Source organism: Calliphora vicina, chromosome 2 (assembly GCF_958450345.1).
Source record: "Calliphora vicina chromosome 2, idCalVici1.1, whole genome shotgun sequence".
In the NCBI taxonomy this organism is placed as follows: domain Eukaryota; kingdom Metazoa; phylum Arthropoda; class Insecta; order Diptera; family Calliphoridae; genus Calliphora; species Calliphora vicina.
In genome coordinates this window covers 131,315,509-131,340,664 of record NC_088781.1, presented here as the reverse complement: position 1 = coordinate 131,340,664, position 25,156 = coordinate 131,315,509, and the positions used below count along the sequence as shown (strand labels likewise).

Genomic DNA, 25,156 nt, shown 5'->3' with positions numbered 1-25,156 from the left:
TATTCAATTAAAAACATTTTAAGCTATTTTGAAGTTGAAAAAAGTTATATTTTCGATTAAAATATTTTAGGTACTTTTGGAAAAAAGTACTTTTTTGAATAAATAAAATTTTTAAGACTATCATTAGCTTAAATGATGTTTATAACCTATTGTATGTATTGAAAAGTACTTTTTTCGTTTATGAAATTTTTTGGTACTTTTTGAAAAAAGGTACTTTTTACAATAATTAAAATTTGTATGACTATATTTAATTATATGATATTAATAAACTATTTTGTGTATAAAAAAGTACTTTTTTTGCTTATTAAAATTTTGGTACTTTTCGGAAAAAGGTCTAAAATAAATTATTTGAATGAATTGTATTCAATTAAAATGATTTTTAACCATTTTCGAAGTAGAAAAATTTACTACTTTCGATTAAAATATTGTAGGTACTTTTTGAAACCATTTTTAAATAATTTTTCTGTATTAAAGTGAACTTTTTCGTTAAAAAAGCATCAAGTTCTCTTTGAGAAGACCACTGTTTTAAAATGTTGCTGGCTAGAGCATTGTAAGTTGTTTGTTGGTCAGAAAGTTGCAAATTTTACTTCTATAATTACTATTATGTGAGTTACGTTTATATATACGCCAGGTTATCTTTGTTTACAAAGTTTCCATTTTTTAAAAACTTTGCTGACCAGGGCTTTACAAAGGACTTCTATAATTCCTACTGATTTCGGTGTCCAATGTTGATGGTAAAGCATGTTCATAATAAGTATACTTAAACTTATTTGTGGTAAGACATTTACAAATATTTCAATTCCCCTTATGCCGACCACTGCTGTGAAATATTGGTGGCCTAATTGTAACTAAGAGTTGCAAGGGCCTTTACTCCTATATAATTGCCTTTGATTTGATTTGCCAATACATACTTCCAAATGCATCAAGTTCTCTTTTTGCCGACCACTGTTTTAAAATGTTCCTAACCACAATATTGCAAAACACCGAAGCTTTTTTACGTTCAAATTAACGGTTGATTGAGGGACGTACTGAGGTGATTTTCAAGAGTCATTGGTTTTATTAAGTTCTAAATAATTTCTTTATTAAAGACATGTGCTTTTAAAACAAAAATCCTATAGGAATTTTTTCAAAGAGCCAGATGGTAGTCCTCCGAACCTAACAAATTTTGAGTGCAGAAATTGAATTTTGTCTCCCTAATTAATAGATATGACGAAGCTTTTAATTGCAATCAAACAATATTTAATTGTAATTACTTGAAGAGTTAATCGAGATCTCTTTTTAAATCCTAGTACCGACGGCGCTATAATCATAGAGAAATACACATAGAGCGGAAACTAGAAAATAAACTCAAACAAAAAAATTACTCAAAATATGAGTGTTGGTTTGGTTTTCACATAGTTTTTTGTACTAATACATTATTAACACTTAGGTTTTTGACAACTGAGTTAGGTCTTTGACTGGAGAGTTTCCGTTCTATATAATTATAGACAAATAAAGTATCATATTAGAAAAAGACCAGGTCGATGTTGACAGTCTCAATAGAAGGCTATTATATCCACAAAAAGTTAGTATTTGTTTTACAATTTGTTCCGTCGGCATCGTTAATCCGTATTTCATGGAAGAGAATGGTTTTGAGACCATCGCTGCCAATGGCGAACGCTACAGATCATTGATAAACAATAAGTTTGTTCCGAATTGCACGATATGAATATGAACGACATATTGTTCCAGCAGGAAGAAGCTTCATTTCTCACAGCAAACGATACAATGATTATTCCGCATGAATGATTTAAGGGTATGATTATCTCACGCGGCGGTAATCTTATTTGGCTACCAAGATCTTGAGATTGGAGTTTTTTGAAGATCCAGCTCAATTCTAATGAACCGCAATAGTTAGATGGCTTCAAAGTCTATATAACCTAGGCCCGGGTCTATGCAGCAGAGTAATTGGAAATTTAACCTCTTGGAACCCTGCTACAGTGCCAAGCTGCTACGGACATTTGAGCGAAGTGACAAAGATCATCCAGGCCATCCAAAAAAGTTTGAAGACCAAGAATTGTAGGCATTACACCATGAAGATTGTTGTCAAACTCAACAAGAGCTTGCAAAATCATTGGAAGCTACTGAAGCAGCAATTTCAAAACGTTTGCAAGCAGCAGGATTCATCCAAAAGCGGAGAAATTGGGTACCTTTCGAATTGAAGCTGAGAGACCTTAAAGGATGATTTTGCATGTCCGAAATGCAGCTTGAACGCTTTATTTATTTTTGCACCAAATCATTACTTGCAATGAAAAATGTTTCCATTACTATAACCCTAATCCTAAGAGATGGTATGTGAAGCCCGGCCAATCAGCCGAATCGACACCAATCCAAATATCCAAGGCGCTAAGATAATGCTCTGTATTTGGTGGTAGCAAAAGGGTTCTATCTATTATGAGCTGCTGAAATCTAGCCAGACCATCACAGGGAACCTTTACTGAACTAAACTGATTCGTTTGAATATGAGGCCAGACTTGAAATATTCCATCATCATATTGCAATAACTGTTAAAAACCAATTTAAAAAGTTGTGGTTGAGAAGTTTTGCTTCACCCGCCTTTACTAAGTATTTGTTTCGATCGATACAAAACCCTCGCTCTTGGAAATGCTTCACTTTGGAACAGAGTATCCGAAATTGACTCGATTCGTTCTTGTCCTCAAAAGATGAGCAGTTCTTTTGGCTCGAAATCCATATGTTGCCAGAAAGAAGGGAAAAGGTCAATACTTTGAATGCATTTATATAAAATTGAAGCTAAAACTTTGAAAATGAATCCCACATTTTTAAGTCATACATCCAATAATATTCCTGATACAATGTCATACATATAGCGCTCAAAATTCCCCAGAATCTATGCAAAAGAGTCATTGAATATAGGACCTCTTGGATACTTGACACCGTGTAAAGTCCCATTTGAAAAAATGACCTTTAATACCTTCCACTTAGTTTGTTTTCTACCATTTCAACAGCGATCCTGCCTTATTGAAGAACCCTTTAGTGGAGGACAATGTATAAACCTGGAATATATTTCCAGTAATCTTCTATATATATATAAAAATGAAATAGTCCATGTATGTAATGGCATCACGTTAGAACGGCTGGAGCGATTTGGCTGATTTTTTTTTATTCGATTCGAAATTTTCCGGAGATGGTTTGTAAAGAAAAAAAATGCAGAAATTCCGGGTAAAACTCTGATTTTTTTTTTTTTAGTCCAGTCAACTGTAATAAAAAAAACTCCCTAAAGTATGCAGTACAAATTTAGATATTTTATTTGCAAATAAATAAGAACAGGCAGGTGTATGTGGGTTGGAGAAACTTGAAGAACTAACATTAGTAAATGCTACCGGGCGTAGCCGGGGCGGTCAACTAGTAACAAATAAATCTCACACAGAGAGAACAGATTCGTGTTAGCAACCGAGTTTGTTGTCAATCGAATGATACGGTTGCTCACATAGAATTTTTGGGTTCTATTAATAGAAAGTCAGTTAGAATTTCGCTTGAAGCAACCAAACTTTGTTACCCCTTCTAATATTTTGTAGCCACAACTGTAAAATTCGATCACTAAGGTAAAAATCATTCGATTGCTAGCAAATTCGGTTGCTGCCACGAAGTGGAGAGACCTTGTCCAGTGCTTGATTGTAAACAGCTGCTAGCCAGAGCCCTGGCGGAAATTTAAAGTACTTTAATTATATTTACAGATTGCTGAAGAAATCAGTTTCTTTGCAAGAACCAAAATCGTATGATTCAGCTCTAATGACAGAATTTTCCAATTCACCGAGAAAACTAATCCAGTATGGGCATTATTAAATAAAAGCTTTCAGTTGATTTGATCGTAAGTTGGCAACGCTGTATTCGAATTCGAATATTCAGTTAAAGAACATTGTAGAAAGTACACCACAGAGGGCGTATGTATTAGAAAGCTCTAGACAGTTAAAGAACAATCTAGAGTGCAGATGGCAGTGTTATAAATAGTGGCAGAGGTTGCAGTCGTTAGTAAGTTTATCAGAGACGCTTTGCGAATAAACATCAACTGAGCGCCTTAAAATGTGTTCTGTATTTTTCAAGTGAATTCGTGTAAATTATAAATTGTGTCTGTATTTCTGCGAATTTATAAACGTTTATAAAAAAACATTGAGTGACTATTTAATTCTGTTGTTGTACATTTGTATAAATAAAGAGTTGTTACCATTTTCAAACTACTAAATTTGCAAAAAGTATCCGGTTTATTTAAAGGAAATAAACCAGCGTTTTGAAAAGGTTAAAACGTAACAATATTAAATTTCTGTTGCCAGAACCAAAAATATATCCATTTAAACGAAGGAATTATTCGAATGGCATTAAATTTGGCTGTCACAGGGAATTAGTTTTCTTTGTATTATTACAAGGATTTAACTGTAAATGTTTCAGCGACTTTGGTCCATAAAGTATAGAACTGTTTGTTGGCTTTTTTTGGTTAACAACGTATTGAAATCCTTGGAATTGATATGGAAACACTGACTGGGAAGTTATTGAAACTTTGCACTCTTCAAATTCCTGAATTTTTATTCAAATATTTGAAGATTGAGGAACATTAGGCACTGACTTGTAAGTTCAACTTGTTCAGTTCAAATTGAAATCCAAACTTTAATCCAAACAGTTTTAGTGTTGAAACTTTTCACTCTTCAAATTTCCGAATTTTTATTCAAATATTTGAAGATTGATGAACATTTCAAATAGGCAGTGACTTGTAAGTTATTGTTCAGTTCCAATTGAAATCCAAACAGTTTTAGAATTCTTCAAATTCCCGAATTTTTATATTTGAAGATTAATGAACATTTCAAATAGACACTGACTTGTAAGTTATTGTTCAGTTCAATTTGAAATCCAAACTGTTTTAGAACTCTTCAAATTCCCAAATTTTCCAAACACTTTGGGCATTTGGGGTTTTTATCTTAAGACACTTGTTATAATTTCCATTTTAAAATGATAAATAAATAATTTGTAGTTAACTTTGTTATATTTTTTATTGATTATAAAGTCTGTTTTTATTTTTTATTGTTAAAGTACCTTGGGTTCAATCATTTTATCAATTAATCCACATCGAGGTGCTGAGTAACTATAGGGCATTATAGTCACCATATTTTATTTAGGCAATATTTATTTTTTTAAATAAACTTTTTGTTTATAACATGTATTATCTCAGCTGGCTTATTTTAAGTTAATTTTATTTTTTTTTTGTAATAAAAAACCAAAAACTTACTGCTAAACTTTTTCTTTTTAAAATAATTTTTTTAAAACCAAACCCGTCGGCTTTTTAAATTACAATTCTTTTTTTTTTGTAAAAAAAACACTTTTTTTTCTTGAAAAAATTCTTTCGTTTTTTTTATTATAAAAATCTTGATTTTTTTGCAAGAAATTCTTTTTAAAATTCTATTGTTTTCCCGAAATGAACATAGATAGTTGCGGTTTGAGTATCTCGAGAAAACTGAATTCCTTTAACCAACTCAAAAAGCCTAAATCGCTTAAACACAACGACATAACTACAGAAACCCAATCAATGTGCCTGTGTGTTTGAGTATTTCTCATTAAAATGAGTAAGAGAGAAACACACCTTTGAGCTACATTTGTGTAAAATATTTATCTATGAGTTTGTTTTTGCTCTCTTTTTTTCTACCCGATTTTTGGTTGGGTGTTAAAGTACTCCGTTATAATGCTCCTTTTTTGTTGTTGCTGTGTAAATGTGCTAAAATAAAAGAGATGGGTTGTTTTTAAATGGTTTTTGCTTTTGTTATTAAAACTCCGCCCTCTTTTGTTACTATAAGATACAAAATGTATCTGCAAACCTACAATACATTAATAAACGTATCTTAGTGATTTTGTATGTTGTTTTTTCATTTGAGTCGTTATTATTTTCCTTCAGGTTGTTGTTGGAGGTGTTTAGGGAACTTTAATTATTAAATTTAAAGAGAGTTTTTTATACAAAAACTTAAATTTTAAGATACATCTTCATTAATCTTTAATAATTGAAACATAACACTAAAAGCTAAATCAACTAAACCAATTTAAACAACAGAATCATGCATTTTTTCTTAAGATTTTTATGAATTTCCAAAATAAAATTTAATATCTCGAAATGGTCCATGTATGTAATGGCATCACGTGATAACGGTTGGAGCCATTTGGCTGATTTTTTTTTTATTCGATTCGAAATTTTCAGGAGATAGTTTGTAAAGAAAAAAAAATTCCAAAATTTTGGGTAAAACTCGAAATTTTTTTTTTTTTGAGTCCAGTCAACTGTAATAAAAAAGCTCCCTAAAGTATGCAGTACAAATTTTGATATTTTATTTGCAAATAAATGAGAACAGCCAGGAGTATGCGGGTTGGAGAAACTTGAAGAACTAATATTAGTAAATGCTAACGGGCGAAGCCGGGCGGGTCAACTAGTTATAAATAAGTTCAAATTGTTTTTAAAGCTAAATAAAATACTGAAAATTTAATGCTCCTTAATTGAAGCAAATTTTCTTTTACTAAAAAGTTAAAAATTTCAAACTTTCCAGCCACCCTCAAATTGTCCGATGTTAGCAAATTTATAATCAAACCGGTTTTCTACATAGAGAAAACAGATTCGTGATAACAACCGAATTTGTTGCCAATCGAATGATTCGGTTGCACACATAGAATTTTTCAGTTCTAACAACAGAAAGTCAGTTGATAAAGAAGAATTTCAGTTGAGGCAACCAAACTTTAGTTACCCCTTCCAAAATACTGTATCCACAACTGTAAAATTCGGTCACTAATACAGAATCATTCGATTGGAAACAAATTCGGTTGCTATCACGAATCTGTTTTCTCTGTGTACAAGTTCTAGAGGAAAATCTTCTACATGCAGCAGTAATTATTTTCTTCGCAAAACCAGTTTTTAACAAGCTCCTGAGTTCAAATGCCTATCGATCGGCAGATTCTTGGCGCAGTTAGATACTCCTCGACCAATTTTCGTCAGCTACCAGCAGATTTGCTTTAAGAAAGTTTTGTAATTTCATCTGAAATAAACAGACACTGAAATTATGATTTAAAGGTCAATATAATTCATCATTTAAAGAAAGAAGTTTCCATAAGTCTGCATCGACCAAAGAAAAAACCTTCATATTTCATACAACTGTTGAGGAGTTGATTATTTTTGGCGGACTTGTATCTCTTGAAAGGGGTTTTTGTTTTAACCAACTTTAGGTCATTCTGAAGGGTACATATTTTTCATTTCTTCTCACTTAGTTATTGAACATTCTAATGAAAACAACAATTTTTTTTTTGATTCCAAAATTTCCCAATTTTGTACCAACAAAGCGGCATATGCGGGAAGTTTTGCTTTACTTCTTTAATTTGATAAAAGTGCCTTTCACTAAAGCTTATCATGAATGTGTTTCATCGGTTTCAACGTGCGACAGACACGGACGACAAAGATCGCCCGGGCCAGCCAAAATACTTCGAAGACCAAGAATGATAGGCAATACTCCATGAAGATTGTTGTCAAACTCTTCATGAGTTTCATGCGAGCAGCAGGATTCATTCAACAGCAAGTAAATGCAGCACCATACGAATTGAAGCTGAGTGACGTTGAAATACGACTTTGCATGTCTTTAATGCTGATTGAACGACATTAAAGAAAGTGATTTTGCCACTTTGCTTGCAAAATTGATCCATTACGATAACCCAAAGCTTAAGAGATCGTATGTGAAGCCCGCTCAACCAGCCGAATCGACACCAAAGCCAAATATCCACTGCGCTAAGGTAATGCTCTTTATTTGGTGGGAGCAAAAGGGAATTGGAGGAATTACTCCATGAAGATTGTTGTAAAACTCAACAAGAGCTTGCACAATCATTCGGAGCTACTCAAGCAGCAATTTATAAACTTTTGCAAGCAGCAGGATTCATTCAAAAGCAAGGAAATTGGATACCATACGAATTGAAGACGATAGACCTTGAAAGACAATTTTGTATGTCTGAAATGCTGCTTGAACGCCATAAAAGAAAATAATTTTTGCACCGAAATATTTCCTGCAATGAAAAATGGATCCATTACGATAATCCAAAGCGTAAGAGATCGTATGTGAAGGCCGGCCAACCAACCAAATCGACACCAAAGCCAAATATCCAAGGCTCTAAAATAATTCTCTATATTTGGTGGGAACAAAAGGGTCCTATCTATTATAAGATGGTGAAATTTGGACAGACCATCACAGGGAACCTGTACCGAGAACGCAACTAATTCGTTTGAAGCGAGCAATCGCCGAAAAACCGCCAGACATGAAACCGTAATATTCCATTATGACCACACTTGGCCAAATGTTGCAATACTTGTTAAACTTGTTGCAATACTATTTAGAATGAAGTGGTTGAGAAGTTTTGCCTCAAACGCGGCTGACAAAAGATCGCCCAGGCCAGCCAGAGAAGTTTGAAGACCAAGAATTGGAGGAATTACAATTTAAAACTTTTGCAAGCAGCAGGATTCATCCAAAAGCAGGAAAATTGGGTACCATACGAATTGAAAGACTATTTAGCTGCTTGAACGCCATAAAAGAAAATAATTTTTGCACCGAAATATTTCCTGCAATGAAAAATGAATCCATTACGATAATCCAAAACGTAAGAGATCGTATATGAATCCCGGCCAACCAACCAAATCGACACCAAAGCCAAATTTCCATGGAGCTAAGGTATGCTCTGTATTTGGTGGGAGCAAAGGGTCCTATCTATTATGGGCTACTGAAATTTGGCCAGACCTTAACAGGGAACCTTTAGCGGGAAGTTTAGTCTCAAACGCTTTATAGTCCAGTTTGTGACGCGTCGGATTACTGACTGTTTCGATCGATGTAGAACTCTATCTCGGCTTGATTCGTTCTTGGCCTCAAAAGATGAGCAGTTATTTTAGCTCGGAATCCATATGTTGCCAGAAAGATGGTAAAACTTCATAGCTAACAATGGCCAATACTTTGAATAAATTTATATTATACAAATGTTTCAAAATAAATGTTCAAAATTTTAAGAAAAAATTCGACTTTTTTAAGTCATACATCCAATATAATAACAGCAAATAGCATGTTATTTTTATGCTGATCACTGAATAAGAGTAAAGCCGTAAAAATCTTATCATTCTTTATCATTCCGTTTGTAATTTGCGACCCCCATAAAGTAAATATATCGTTATAGATAGCGGAGTCGATATTGCCATGTCCGTCTATCCGTCTGTATGTTGAAATCAACTTTCCGTAGTCCCCAAATAACCTAAATACATGATTCATACATCAATATCCGCTATAGTCCCGGTTCGGTTGCTATTTAAAATCGAGAAAATCGGCCCACAAATGGGTGAGATATAAGCAAAAAACCACGACCACGACTATTTACCTATTATTGATGGCTATCTATATGGATTACTAAGTCATTAATTTAGACAATATGAATATCTAAAGATAGATATTTCAATGACTTTTCAAAGGGCTTATTTAACTCCATAGTAGTCGGATCTACAAAATCAAATTGGGGAAAAATATTTTTTTTAACCTTAGTTTTTTTTTCAGGAAAAAATTTTGTATTTACCATAAGTAAACTAACCCCCTTGAACACGAAATCTGGTTATGTATTAACTAATGGTTATACTGACAGTTTTCATACAAAAATAATTTTAACCGACAGTATAACTATTAGTTAACACATAACCAGCGCTCGTGTTAATGGGGGTAAGAAATATTCACTTGAAAATTAGTTTCGAAAACAAATTGAAATTTATTGTGATGTCAATAAAAAATAATGTCATGTCAATAATTTTAAAGGATTGTTCAGCATTTTTTAAACAACATGGAGTTTAAAGGTTCAAAAACCTTAAAAATTATTACAAAATAGTTTCTACGGGCTTATATTGAAATTAATTTTAAAAATTTCAATAATTTTAAAAGATTTGACAATTTTTCTATAAACAGCTAAAGATGAAAGGTTAAAAATAACTACAAAATAGATTAATTTCTTTAAATTATCAATAATTTTGAACAATTTTGCAATATTTTAAGAACAACGGAGGTTAAGAGGTTACAAAAAACATTAAAAATTACTCCATAATTTATTTTGTGTGTATCAAACTTATTTGAAAGATTGAAAATGTCTTTAAAATGTCAATCATTTTAAAGGATTCTGCAATATTTGAAGGTCAACAGGGCATGGGATAGAGACCTGCGCCGACTAAATTCCAAGGCGGCGGTGGCTGACACCAAAAAAATTTGGTGGCTTTCAGGTTTTCAGGTTTGTTAACCGACTAAAAAAATAATTATTTAAAATAAAGAATTTAAAAATTTTAATTCCGAAAATTTTTTGAAATTATTAAGACACTTTTATCAAAAATGACGGCTATTTTTAAGCCGACTTAAGCTGAAATAATTTCGGGGGCAACTTTTTTAAATTTATCGTCTGTTCGGCTCATTTGTCATATTTTGTGATCTTGACAGAAAAAGGAAAGATTGAAAATTTGGAAATTTTTTAGCAAAAATTAGGGATGAAAATACCTTGAAATACAGATAGTTAATGGGTTAAGATATGAGTTTTTTAAATAAAATAAATTGTTGCTAAAAATCTTATATGATGCATTAAAATACATTGAAAATTTCCTTAAAATGTCAATAATTATAAAGGATTTTGCAATATTTGAAGGTCATCAGGGGTTGAAAGGTCAATAGGGGTAGAGAAAACAAATAAAATCTTAATTAAAAGGTAGATTTTTAAAGGGTTAAGATTTGTATAACAATTAATTACAAGAAATTTGTCATATTTTGTGATCTTGCTAGAAAAAGGAAAGAGTTAAAATTTGAAGATTTTTTTCACAAAATTAGTGAAGAAAAGTGGATTAATTGAAATGCAGTTACTTAAAGGGTTATGATTTGTGTAACAATTAATTACAAGAAACTTGACATCTTAAGGATTTTGCAATTAAAAGAAAAGAGTTAAATATTGTAATTTTAATTGAAAAACAGCTACTTAAATGGTTAAAATACGAGTAGCAATTATTTATAAGAAATTTTACAGTTTTGAGATTTTGCAATTAAAAGGAGTTAAAATGTGTTACTTTTTATCCAAAAAAGTATACAATTGAAATCTAGGTATCGAAAGGGTTAGGATTTAGGTAAAAATTAATTATAATAATCTAGACATTTGATAAGATTTTGTAATTAAAATGAAAGAGTTAAAAAAGTAAAAAAACTCTTACTTGCTTGTCCTTAAACAAGGAAGAAATTGGATTAATTGAAAAACAGGTACTTAAAGGGTTAACATTTGGATGCCAACCTTAACATGACACTGGCTACAACCAGGAATGAGATTTCTTTCTGTAGGATACTATATAACGGCGACCTTAATGGTAATTAAATACCGATTGCAGGGGCTTAATGGGCCGCTAAAAGCTCCATAAATTTATTGTGACTTAATCCAACTGCATTTTTGATTTAAGATGGGGAACTACTGTCTGCGATGGGAACTTGTGATGGCTTTCAAGTCATGCGCTACACAAAACTTAAAGTATTAACCCCTTATTCATAATCAATTCTTAAATGTATCAAAACAAATTTTGTATGGAAAAATATATGGAAAAAAGTGTTGGAAAAATATAGGATTCTATTTCCAACATTTTTAATTAGTACTGCACCCTTCAATTTTATTCAATTTAAATTCACAAGATCATTTTGGTTCATGGATTTTTCTTTAAGGTAAAAAACTAAAGAAATTTTATTGATTTTTATTTGAAATTTTATAAAATGCAATAATTTACAAAATTTTTACTAAGTAACCTCTCACCCTTTTAACCTTTCAACTTCTGCTAATTTTGTTTAGTACACAAGATCGTTTTGGTTCAGTGATTTGTTTTTAAGTCAAAAACACCCTAAAAACTAAAGAATAACTAGAAAATTATAGATTTTTTATACAAAATTTTTGTAAAAACTTACAAAAATTTAACCCTTTAACTGTAATGTTTGCTACATTGTGTAACCTTTCAACTTTTATAAATTTGTAATGGTTTACAAGATCGTTTTGGTTCAGTGAATTTTCTTTAGGGCATAAAACCCTTAGAAACTAAAGAAAATTTATTGTTTTTTTTTATTTTGCAATAAATTCTGTATTTTTTAATTAGTTGCCTTCTATTATTTAGCTGTTTTAGTAAGTTCTGCCAACTAGTGTACCTTTAAACTTTGGTACTTCATTTTGGTTCACATGATAGTTTGCATTAAATCTGAAGCCAATTATATTTTTAAGGTTATCCAGTAGTTCTAGCTCTAGTTCAGTTCTAGTTCAGTTCTAGTTCAGTTCTAGTTCAGTTCTAGTTCAGGTTCTAGTTCAGTTCTAGTTCAGTTCTAGTTCAGTTCTAGTTCAGTTCTAGTTCAGTTCTAGTTCAGTTCTAGTTCAGTTCTAGTTCAGGTTCTAGTTCAGTTCTAGTTCAGTTCTAGTTCAGTTCTAGTTCAGTTCTAGTTCTAGTTCAGTTCTAGTTCAGTTCTAGTTCAGTTCTAGTTCAGTTCTAGTTCAGTTCTAGTTCAGTTCTAGTTCAGTTCTAGTTCAGTTCTAGTTCAGTTCTAGTTCAGTTCTAGTTCAGTTCTAGTTCAGTTCTAGTTCAGTTCTAGTTCAGTTCTAGTTCAGTTCTAGTTCAGTTCTAGTTCAGTTCTAGTTCAGTTCTAGTTCAGTTCTAGTTCAGTTCTAGTTCAGTTCTAGTTCAGTTCTAGTTCAGTTCTAGTTCAGTTCTAGTTCAGTTCTAGTTCAGTTCTAGTTCAGTTCTAGTTCAGTTCTAGTTCAGTTCTAGTTCAGTTCTAGTTCAGTTCTAGTTCAGTTCTAGTTCAGTTCTAGTTCAGTTCTAGTTCAGTTCTAGTTCAGTTCTAGTTCAGTTCTAGTTCAGTGCTAGTTCAGTTCTAGTTCAGTGCTAGTTCAGTTCTAGTTCAGGTTCTAGTTAGGGTTCCAATTCTGGTTCTAGTTCAGGTTTTAATTCAGGTTCTAGTTCTAGTTCAGCTCAGAGTTTGAGGTCTGACTATTTTTACAAACTAACTTGTATTTGTTTTAAACTGTAGCGTACTTAATATCCTTTGTTTAAAATCTCATACTTGTTTCTTTACACAGTAGCACCATCATAAATATTCCGAACAAAATAAAGCAACATTTAGAAAAATAAACAAAATCATTAAAAATTCATTTTGCCAACTATGCGTCTTACAAGAAAGAAAATAAAATCATAAACATGCTACTGCCTCTAAAGGGTATCAACTCTTTTATGTGTTTTAATAAACCGCTACTGTTCCAACTCCTTGGTGTAGGAAAATAAATAAGAATGAAGCAAATTTTTGAACAGCCAACATGAAAATAAACAAGTGAAATAGTTATATACGACTAAAACGAATCACAAATACGCTACGCCCTGAAAATTAGCTATTTATTGAATAATAAAGATTTTTGCCAACGCTATTGTTAGGGGTAGATTTTGATGATTTTTAAAAATTATATTTTTAAGTTCTTAAAGAACATATAAATGATAAAGAAAATCATTAAATACTTTGCTTTTTCTAGATAAATTGATTTAAACATACAAGTAAAGAAGTGATGGAAGTAAATCCATCAAAAAAGGATTCCGAATATACATGTTGCAAACGTAATATTAAACTGATAATAGCCATTCTAAGTGTAAAAAAGAAACATTCAACTACAATTGTTTATTATTGAAATTGACCACCAAGTCAGTTCCTTGGAATTCAACTGAAATCTCATTTATGTTGTTTGTTCTACGAGTTGTACATATTTGGTGGTCAGAGGAATTGTTTTAAGTTTTTTTTTAGTTCTTGGCTTTTTTAATTACTTTTAGAGCTGTTTATTTTGAATGTACGACCGAATGTGTTCATAAAAGATGTCTGAGGGTATGAATGGTACAAATAATTGTTGCCGCTTTTAAACATAAATAAATTTTGCATTAAATTGGTTTTTGGTTTGTAATTTTTTCAATAAGAATAAAAGAAAACAAATATTAAGATTTATAGAAAAATCACAAAACAGCACAAGTTAATAAAGAAACATGTAAATTTTCATGTTTGTAATAAGAGATTTAAATCAATATTTTGGATGGAAAAAATATGTACACAAGTAACTAAAATGATTGATAAAGTTATGGCAAATGAAATTTAATTGAAATAAGTTTATTATAACCGAAAGTAGGAAATAAATAAGACCACAGGCAGGCATTTGAAATCTGGGAGGTGCTCACAGTTAAAATGCAATTATTGAGCTGAACTAGAACCTGAACTATAACCTGAACTAGAACCTGAACTAGAACCTGAACTAAACCTGAACTATAACCTGAACTAGAACCTGAACTGGAACCTGAACTAGAACCTGAACTAGAACTGAACTAGAACCTGAACTAGAAGCTGAACTAGAACCTGAAGTAGAAGCTGAACTAGAACTGAACTAGAACTGAACTAGAACTGAACTAGAACTGAACTAGAACTGAACTAGAACTGAACTAGAACTGAACTAGAACTGAACTAGAACTGAACTAGAACTGAACTAGAACTGAACTAGAACTGAACTAGAACTGAACTAGAACTGAACTAGAACTGAACTAGAACTGAACTAGAACTGAACTAGAACTGAACTAGAACTGAACTAGAACTGAACTAGAACTGAACTAGAACTGAACTAGAACTGAACTAGAACTGAACTAGAACTGAACTAGAACTGAACTAGAACTGAACTAGAACTGAACTAGAACTGAACTAGAACTGAACTAGAACTGAACTAGAACTGAACTAGAACTGAACTAGAACTGAACTAGAACTGAACTAGAACTGAACTAGAACTGAACTAGAACTGAACTAGAACTGAACTAGAACTGAACTAGAACTGAACTAGAACTGAACTAGAACTGAACTAGAACTGAACTAGAACTGAACTAGAACTGAACTAGAACTGAACTAGAACTGAACTAGAACTGAACTAGAACTGAACTAGAACTGAACTAGAACTGAACTAGAACTGAACTAGAACTGAACTAGAACTGAACTAGAACTGAACTAGAACTGAACTAGAACTGAACTAGAACTGAACTAGAACTGAACTAGAACTGAACTAGAACTGAACTAGAACTGAACTAGAACTGAACTAGAACTGAACTAGAACTGAACTAGAACTGAACTAGAACTGAACTAGAACTGAACTAGAACTGAACTAGAACTGAACTAGAACTGAACTAGAACTGAACTAGAACTGAACTAGAACTGAACTAGAACTGAACTAGAACTGAACTAGAACTGAACTAGAACTGAACTAGAACTGAACTAGAACTGAACTAGAACTGAACTAGAACTGAACTAGAACTGAACTAGAACTGAACTAGAACTGAACTAGAACTGAACTAGAACTGAACTAGAACTGAACTAGAACTGAACTAGAACTGAACTATTGGATAACTTTATAAATATAATTAAACTTTAGTATATATTCTTGGTTATTTTCTGAGAAACAGTGAGAAGCTAGAGTTTCCTCTTTGAGATATTTTTGATTAGAGAGCAATGTAAAGCACCAAATATGAAGGGAATATTTGAGTAAACATTGGTATGTTTATCACATTCAGTTGGCATTTATGATACTTATTTTGTGAAAGGGTGAAATTTTACTATTCAACAAATTTATGCAATTTGTAGAAAAAATTATTCAGTTTTTAAGAGATTTTTGCCTTAAAGAAAAAACACTGAACCAAAACTATCATGTGAACCAAAAATATGTACCCAAGTTGAAAGGTTGCACTGGTTTGCAAAAATTACTTAAATAGTGCAAAACTATTAATTAACAAATATTAAAGTTATTGCAAAATATTAAAAAAAAACCTAAAATTTTCTTTAGTTTCTAAGGGTTTCGTGCCCTTAAGAAAATTCACTGAACCAAAACGATCTTGTCAACCACTACAAATTTATAAAAGTTGAAAGGTTATACAATGTAGCAAAAATTACAGTAAAAGGGTTAAAATATTGTAAGTAATTGCAAAAATTTTATATAAAAAATCAATAAATTTCTTCAATTATTCTTTAGTTTTTAGGGTGTTTTTGATTTAAAGACAAATCACTGAACCAAAACGATCTTGTGAACTAAACAAAATTAGCCAAAGTTGAAAGGTTAAAAGGGTGAGAGGTTACTTAGTAAAAATTCTGTAAATTATTGCAAAAAATTTCAAATAAAAATCAATAAAATTTCTTTATTTTTTTACCTTAAAGAAAACGATCTTTTGAACATAAATAGAATAAAATTGAAAGGTTCAGTACTAATTAAAAATGTTGGAAATAGAATCCTATATTTTTCCAACACTTTGTTCCATATATTTTTCCATACAAAATTTGTTTTGATACATTTAAAAAGTGATTATGAATAAGGGGTTAATACTTTAAGTTTTGTCTAGCGCATGACTTGAAAGTCATCACAAGTTACCATCGCAGAAAGTAGTTCTCCATCTTAAATCAAAAATGCAGTTGGATTAAGTCACAATATAGTTATGGAGCGTTTAGGGGCCATTAAGACCCTGCATTCGGTATTTAATTACCATTAAGGTCGCCGTTATATAGTATCCTACAGAAAGAAATCTTATTCCTGGTTGTAGCCAGTGTCATTTTAAGGTTGGCATCCAAATGTTAACCCTTTAAGTACCTGTATTTCAATTGATCCAATTTATTTCTTGTTCAAGAAGAAAAAAGTAAAAGAGTTTTTACTTTTTTAACTCTTTCATTTTAATTGCAAAATCTTATCAAATGTCTAGATTATTATAATTAATTTTTACCTAAATCCTAACCCTTTCGATACCTAGATTTCAATTGTATTCTTTTTTGGGTAAAAAGTAACACATTTTAACTCCTTTTAATTGCAAAATCTCAAAACTGTCAAATTTCTTATAAATAATTGCCACTCGTATCTTAACCCTTTTAAGTAGCTGCTTTTCAATTAAAATTAAAAAATTTTAACTCTTTCCTTTAAATTGCAAAATTTTCAAGATGTCAAGTTTCTTGTAATTAATTGTTACACAAATCTTAACTCTTTAAATACCTGTAATTCAATTATTCCACTTTTCACCCCTAATTTTGTAAAAAAAAAAATAATTTAACTCTTTCCTTAACCCTTTAAGTAACTGTATTTCAATTAATCCACTTTTCGCCCTTAATTTTGTATAAAAATCTTCAAATTTTAACTCTTTCCTTTTTCTAGCAAGATCATAAAATATTAAAAATTTCTTTTAATTAATTGTTATACAAATCTTAACCCTTTAAAACTCTACCTTTTAATTAAGATTTTATTTGTTTTTCAACCCCTATTGACCTTTCAACCCCTGATGACCTTCAAATATTGCAAAATCCTTTAAAATTATTGAAATTTTAACGAAATGTTCAATTTGTTTTAATCTATCAAATAAAATTTTTTGCAGCAAATTTATTTTATTTAAAACACTTATATCTTAACCCTTAAACTGTTTGTATTTCAAAGGATTTTCATCCCTATTTTTTGTTAAAAAATTTCCAAAATTTAACTCATTCCTTTTACTTGAAAAATCTCAAAAATGTAAAATTTCTTGTAATTAATTGTTTTACAAATCTTAAGCCTTTAAAAACCTAACTTTTAATTAAGATTTTATTTGTTTTCTCATTGCATATTGACCTTTCAACCCTTGATGACCTTTAAATCTTATAAAATCCTTTAAAATTATTGATATTCTAAAGAAATCTGCATCTATCTTGAAAACTATTTCTCAACAGATATTTACGGTTCTAATCAGTGATCAGCATAAAGAAAACATGGAATTTGGATTATAATATACTCTGGCCAGCTATTGATTATGACATTCTCTTTTGACAAAAAGCATGAATGTCTCTTTGTTGACATTTCTGTTATTTACAGATAATTAAACGATCGTGATCGTTTCCTGATGGCTATGAGTGACGATCACTAATCTAAACCCACCAGAAGAGTACGGCAGAAGCATGTAGCTGACCAGAAAATATTAATATTTTATTCTTTACTCACTTGGGAACTACTTTTTTTCCATTGCAACTAACATTTTTAGGTTAAGGTTACTTAAACTTCCTGCTAAACCAAAAAAACATACAGCTCCCATGAATATGACAATGATGTTGATGAATCTAGCAGACAGTATTAAACATTTCAATTAAAACAGTCTCAAATGAATTTATTAACTAATAAATTAACCACAGAGAAAAAGGCCACCTAATTAATTACAGCAATGATTAATTTCAATTGTTAATATGTATTAAATGACCTAAATTTAGCTTAATTACAAAATACAATGACTAATTTAAAATACATTCAAACTAGCTATCATTATTGCTTAAATAGTTTCCGCATAAAACAATTAGTTATATAGGAAACTGCGCCATAAACACAAATTTAACAAAATTTCCACAACTAACAGAGGAAATTGCTGACATTTACCAAACAAGCAAGTAATAAAAATTAAGTAATTTAACAATTTTCAAAACAAATTCATTAATAAAATAAGAAAATAAGTAGGTTGCCATTTGTTGTATTGGAAAAGAACCTCCTAAATTTATCATTTAACCTTTTCTTTTTTTGCTTTTATTTTCAACAATTTATTTTTATTACAAAATCAAAAATTTATTTAATTACTGCTTTGCTTATTAAAGCTCTCTCGTTACAGAGTATGGTGTCTCCACACCACCACGACTGGGCACACCACCATCATTAAATCTCTGACACACTAAAACATCTAAAGTCAAACAGTCAAAGATAATTTTCCGCTTGAAACTGATCACTTAGAGATTTCAGCATTAAATTAAATTTTTCTTTTTTTTTCTATTTTTGTTGTGGCGATCTTAGCTTTAAATCGTTTTAGCACGATCGTGAGACAACATGTCGTCAATTATATCTACCACAGCGATCTTTAAGCGTCAAACAAATCGTACATTATTTATAAGACAGAGAGGGAGAGAAAAAAAATAATATATAAAAGAAACTGCATCAGCAGAGTTGCGACAAGAACACATCCAACCACCATCCATCCAACCATTCATTCATGTACGAGTATCATACAGCCATCAAGACTTTAAAACGCCTGAACGTTTTTCCTATGAGTAATGAAATTAGTGGCGTAAAAAAGTAACGATTAATCGCTGGTTATAACTTGCAAATACACACAGAAATTGTTCGATCAGCAATGACTTCAATTTACTCAGACTTTGCTTTTATTACTTAAAGACATTATTTAGATCATAGACCGATTACTGATGATCAATTTACTAGTTGAGCTACAACACTAACTATCTATTCTCCCATTGACAATTGTACTCTTATTGCAGTCTATTTTCCCAAAATCATGAATATTTTAAAGAAACAATAACTGCCAGTTTTTAATTATTTTAATTTGGAATCAAACTCCACTAATCTACTACGAATAAGCTCATCTCACTCCTTTTGCACTCCTATTGCAACCTATTCGTAATGAATAACAATAAATTGGAACATTGGACCTTTTCCTAGATAATATTATGAAATAGGAAACTGTTCATAGGGACTAGCAGTAAATTGGAACCATTTTATAGAGAATACCATGAAATTGCAGCCTATGAATAGAGAATAGCATGAAATTAAAGCCTGGAATTGGAGAATAGCTTGAAATATGAACTCTTTCCTAGAAAAGAGCTTGAAATTAGAAACTATTCCTAAATAATAGCATGAAATTGAACATGTTCCTAAAGAATAGCATGAATAGGAACTGATTCCTAGAGAATAGCATGAAATTGGAACCTATTCAAAAAGAATACAATGAAATTGAGACATGTTCCTAAAGAATAGCATAGAATTGGGTTTCTTCCTAGAGAATAGTATGAAATTGCAGCTTTTGCTATAGCACAGCGTGACTCAGCAAACTATTCCTAGACAATAGATTACGATTGAAGCAAAAATTTAACATCAAAAATAACAACGTTTGAAGCTAAAATGAGATAACGACTACAATTGACCCGAAATCGAAGTATTGAAAGACCTAATATTGAAGCTCAAATTGGAGTAGAGAAGGACCTACGATTGAAGCTCTAATTGGAGTAGAGAAAGACCTACGATTGAAGCTCTAAATGAAGTAGAGGAAGACTTACAATTGAAGCACAACTTGGAATAGAGAAATACCTACGATTGAAACTAATTTTGGAGTAAAGAAAGTTGTAAGATTTAAGCTCAATTTGGAGTAGAGAAAGACCTAATATTGAAGCTCAAATTGGAGTAGAGAAAGACCTACAGTTGAAGCTCAACTGGGAGCAGAGAAAGACAACTTTGAGTAGAGAAAATTGTACGATTGAAGCTCAACTTGGAGTAGATAAAACCTACAATTGAAGTTCAACTTGGAGTAGATTGAAGATCAACTTGGAGAAGAGAAAGACCTAAGATTAAAGCACAAATTTGGGTAAAGAAAGATCTAATATTGAAGCTCAAATTAGAGTAGAGAAAGACCTACGACTGAAGCTCAACTTGGAGTTGAGAAAGACCTATGTCTAAAGACCAACTTGGAGAAGAGAGAGACCTACGATTGAAGCACAAGTTTGGGTATAGGAAGACCTAATATTGAAGCTGAAATTGGAGTAGAGAAATACCTATGACTGAAACTGAAATTGTAGTAAAGAAAGACCTAAAATTGAAGCTCACATTGGAGTATAGAAAGACCTACGATTGAAGCTCTAATTGGAATAGAGAAGGACTTATGATTGAAGCTCAACTTGGAGTGAAGAAAGTTGTACGACTGAAGCTGTTTATATATAAACTGAGTGGCCAATTGAAGCTCAAATTGCTTTTTCTTTAGAACAGCATGGAAGTACAACCTTTTTATAAAGAGTAGGATGCAATTGGAACCTGTAAATAAAGGATTTCATGAAAATGGACCTTCCCCATAGAATATAATGAAATTGAAACCAGTTCCTACAGAATATTTCGAAATTTTACCTTTTTCTTGAGAATAGAAAGAATTTGGAAACTTTTCCCAGAGAATGGCATAAAATTGGATGCATTTCCTAAAGAACAACATGAAATTGGACCTTTTCCTAGATACTATCATTAAATTAGAACCTGTTCCTAGATAATAGCATGAAATTTGACCTTTTTGTTGACAATAGCATGAAATTTAACATTTTCCTAGAGAATAGCATAACTTTGGAATCGGTTTCTAAACAATAGCTTGAAATTATAACTTCTCAAAACGAACATCATTAAAGTGAAATGTTTCCTAGAGAGATACATCAAAATGGAACTAGTTCCTAGAGAGTAGCATGAAATTAGACCTGATTGTAGACAATAGCATGGAATTGGAAACTGTTCCTAAAGAATAGTATGTAATTGAACCTGTTCCCAAATTATAAGTTGAAATTGGAACCTGTTTATAAAGAACAGCATAAAATTTAAACTTATTCCTGGGGAATAGTATTAAATTGGAACCTGTTCCTAGAGAATGGCATGAAACCGTGACCTGTTCCTAGAGAATAGCTCGAAATTTGAACCTGTTCCTCTAAAATAGAAGGAATAGTAGGAATTTAAACCAGTTTCAAACTAAGTATAGCATGAAATTAGACCCTTTCCTAGATAATAACCTGAAAAGTGAACCGTTTCATATAAAAAAACATAAAAAATGCTCCAGTCACATAGATTCGTCTCAGGCGAATACAGTTCTCCAATTTGTTAACCATCTATTCGATTACTCAAATACCGCTTACTATTCCCTAACTTTTCCAGCAACACAACACTAAGACCCCTATTTAAATGTTGCTTAATAACCAACCAACAACACTCCTGCTAAAATTTCACAACACTATATAAAACAACAGAAAAAAAAGTTCAAATTTGAAAAAAATAAAAAAGAAACAAATCTTGTACCCATCCACAATTTTGTTGCATTTGCATAATTTGACTCATATTACACCCCACCAACCAGCATTATCAGCAAACACCCTCATCATTATCGTCGTCATCATCATTTCATTGCTTGGGTTTTCCTTGCAAGAAATTGCATCGTTGTCAATGACCAAATGGTTGTTTGAGTAACTGACTGCCTGGTTGGTTCAATTGAGGTTTTAGCTGAGTTTCAACAATTTGTTATTTGTTGTTGCTTTACAATTTTTCTTTACAAATAAAAATTGAAAAAAAATAATTTCCTGAAGTTCGTGGCGATCTTGCGCCATGTTGCATTTATAATTCTGTACGTGCTGATCGTGCGCAACATACACAACAGCAACAAACTCAGCTTATAACGGCTGCTAACGTTGTTTTGTTTTAGGTTTTTTTCTTTTCTTTTCATTATTTCTTTAGCCAAGAGATTTACGTTCAAATTGATCGTCATGGACCTCCCGAGTGTTAATTAAATTTTACGCTTTTTAAATTTGAAATTGTTGTTGATGGGGAGGGAGGGTAGTTACGTTCCATCGTTTGTTTTAGCGCACTGTTTGTTTATTAGTTTTATATTATGGATTGTCGTTGCTGTTATTTATTTAAATACGCTCAATGAATTTTATTACTGATTGCTGCGTTCACTGAATAAGTCATTGACAAATGTACAAAATGTTTTTCAAATTTGTTTTTCAAATAATGTTTTGGGTGGCCCCTTAGTTTTATTTGAGTTTGTTAAATGGGGTTGAATTTGTTAACAATTTGTCAGTATTTAATTAGATTTTAATTGCTAATGATCGTTTGATTTTAGGGATCTAATTTTTACATAAATATTCTTTATAATTTGGTCTTTAAGATCTATTAAAATATTAGCATGACAAAAGATTAAAGATTAACCCCAAATTTTTATATTGTTCAATAAAAATCACGATTAATTTAAGAGTAGAACAATTGTAGCCCACAAACAATAGAAAGCTCAAATTGGATTAGAGAAATACCTACGATTAAAGCTCAAATTGGAGTAGAGAAAGACCTATGATTGAAGATCACATTGGAGTAGAGAAACCCCTATGATTGAGGCTAAAATTGGAGTAAAAACAGATCTACGATTGATGCTCAAATTGGAATAGAGAAAGATCTATGATGGATGCTCAAATTGGAGAAGAGAAAGACCTACGATTGAAGCTCAAATTGGAGCAGAGAAAAACCTATGATTGAAGCTCAAATTGGAGTAAAGAAAGACCTATGATTGAAGCTCAAATTGGAGTAAAGAAAGACCTACGATTGAAGCTCAAATTGGAATAGAGAAAGACCTACCATTGGAGCTCAAACTGGAGTAGAGATAGAGCTATGATTGAAGATCAAATTGGAGTAGAGAAAGACCTACGATTGAAGCTCAAATTGGAGTAGAGAAATACCTACGATTGAAGCTCAAATTGGAGTAGAGAACGATTCACGATAGAAGCTCAAACTGGAGTAGAGGAAGACCTATAATTGAAACCCAAATTGGAGTAAAGAAAGTGAAACCCTGCGATTGAAGCTCAAATTGTATGGAAAGACCTACAATTGAAGCTCAATTGAAGTATAGAAAGACCTACGTTTGAGTCTAAAATTGATGTGTGGAATGACCTACGACTGAGGTCTAACTTAGAGTATATGGAGGCCTACAATTGAAGCTCAAATTAGAGTAGAGAAAGACCTACGATTGAAGCTTAAATTGGAGTAGATAAGACCTACGATTGCAGCTCAAATTAAAGCAGAGAAAATCCTATGATTGAAGCTCAAATTGGAATAGAGAAAGACCTATGATTGAAGCTCAAATTGGAGAAGAGAAAGACCTACGATTGAAGCTCAAATTGGAGTAGAAAAAGACCTACTAATGAAGCTCCAATTGGAGTATAGAAAGACCTGTGATTGAAGCTCCAATAGGAGTAGAGAAAGACCTACGATTGAAGCTCAAATTGGAGTAGAGAAAGACCTACGATTGAAGCTCAAATTGGAATAGAGAAAGACCTACGTTTGAAGCTCAAATTGGAGTAGAGAAAGATCTACGATTGATGCTCAAATTGGAGAAGAGGAAGACCTATGATTGAAGCTCAAATTCGAATAGAGAAAGACCTATGATTGAAGCTCAAATTGGAGTAGAGAAAGACCTACCTTTGAAGCTCAAATTCGAATAGAGAAAGACATATGATTGAAGCTCAAATTGGAGTGGAGAAAGACCTATGATTGAAGCTCAAATTGGAGTGGAGAAAGACCTGCGATTGAAGCTCAAATTGGAGTGGAGAAAACCTGCGATTGAAGTTCAAATTGAAGTAGGGAAAGACTTACGATTGAAGCTCAAATTGGAGTAGAAAAATACCTACTAATGAAGCTCCAATTGGAGTATAGAAAGACCTGTGATTGAAGCTCCAATAGGAGTAGAGAAAGACCTACGATTGAAGCTCAAATTGGAGTAGAGAAAGACCTACGATTGAAGCTCAAATTGGAATAGAGAAAGACGTATGATTGAAGGTCAAATTGGAGTAGAGAAACCCATATGATTGTGGCTCAAATTTAAGTAGAGAAAGACTTACGATTGAAGCTCAAATTGGAGTAAAAAAAGACCTACTAATGAAGTTCCAATCGGAGTATAGAAAGGCCTGCGAATGAAGCTCAAATTGTATAGAAATATCTGTGATGGAAACTCAAATTTGAGAAGAGAAAGTTAAAGTGAAACCCTGTGATTGAAGCTCAAATTGGAGTAGAGAAACCTATGATTGAAATTCAAATTGTAGTAGAGAAACCCCTGTGATTGAAGCTCAAATTGTATAGAAAGACCTACGATTGAAGCTCAAATTGGAATAGAGAAAGACCTATGATTGAATCTTAAATTGGAGTAGAGAATAATAAAGACCTGCGATTGAAGCTCAAATTGTAATAGAGAAAGACCTATGATTGAAGCTCAAATTGGAGTAGAGAAAGAGAAAGACCTACGTTTGAAGCTCAAAATGTATTGAAAGACCTGCGATTGAAGTTCAATTGAAGTATAGAAAGAGCTACGATTGAAGTCCAACTTGGAGTATTTGAAGACCTACAATTGAAGCTCATATTGAGATATAGAAAGATCTACAACTGAAGCTCAAGTTGCATAGAAAGACCTACGACCATACTACTGCAACTAGATTGATCTGGCCCTTTATGAATCCATCCATGTTTT

The 25,156-nt window shown here is 31.9% G+C and overlaps 1 protein-coding gene across 2 annotated transcripts in view; it reads right to left on the bottom strand.

Annotated features, from left to right (window-relative positions):
• Nucleotides 1-25,156, bottom strand: part of eya (eya transcriptional coactivator and phosphatase 2) — a 91,374-nt gene that overhangs the window by 17,129 nt on the left and 49,089 nt on the right. The window contains exon 1 of one of the 2 annotated variants that reach the window (XM_065501685.1): nt 5,083-5,220. The exons of the other annotated variant lie outside the window; for it this stretch is intronic. Within the exon in view, the coding sequence (XP_065357757.1) occupies nt 5,083-5,154 (72 nt within the window). The 5' untranslated portion in view covers nt 5,155-5,220. Of the gene's footprint in view, nt 1-5,082; nt 5,221-25,156 lie in introns of those variants that run through there. 2 annotated transcript variants of the gene reach the window in all.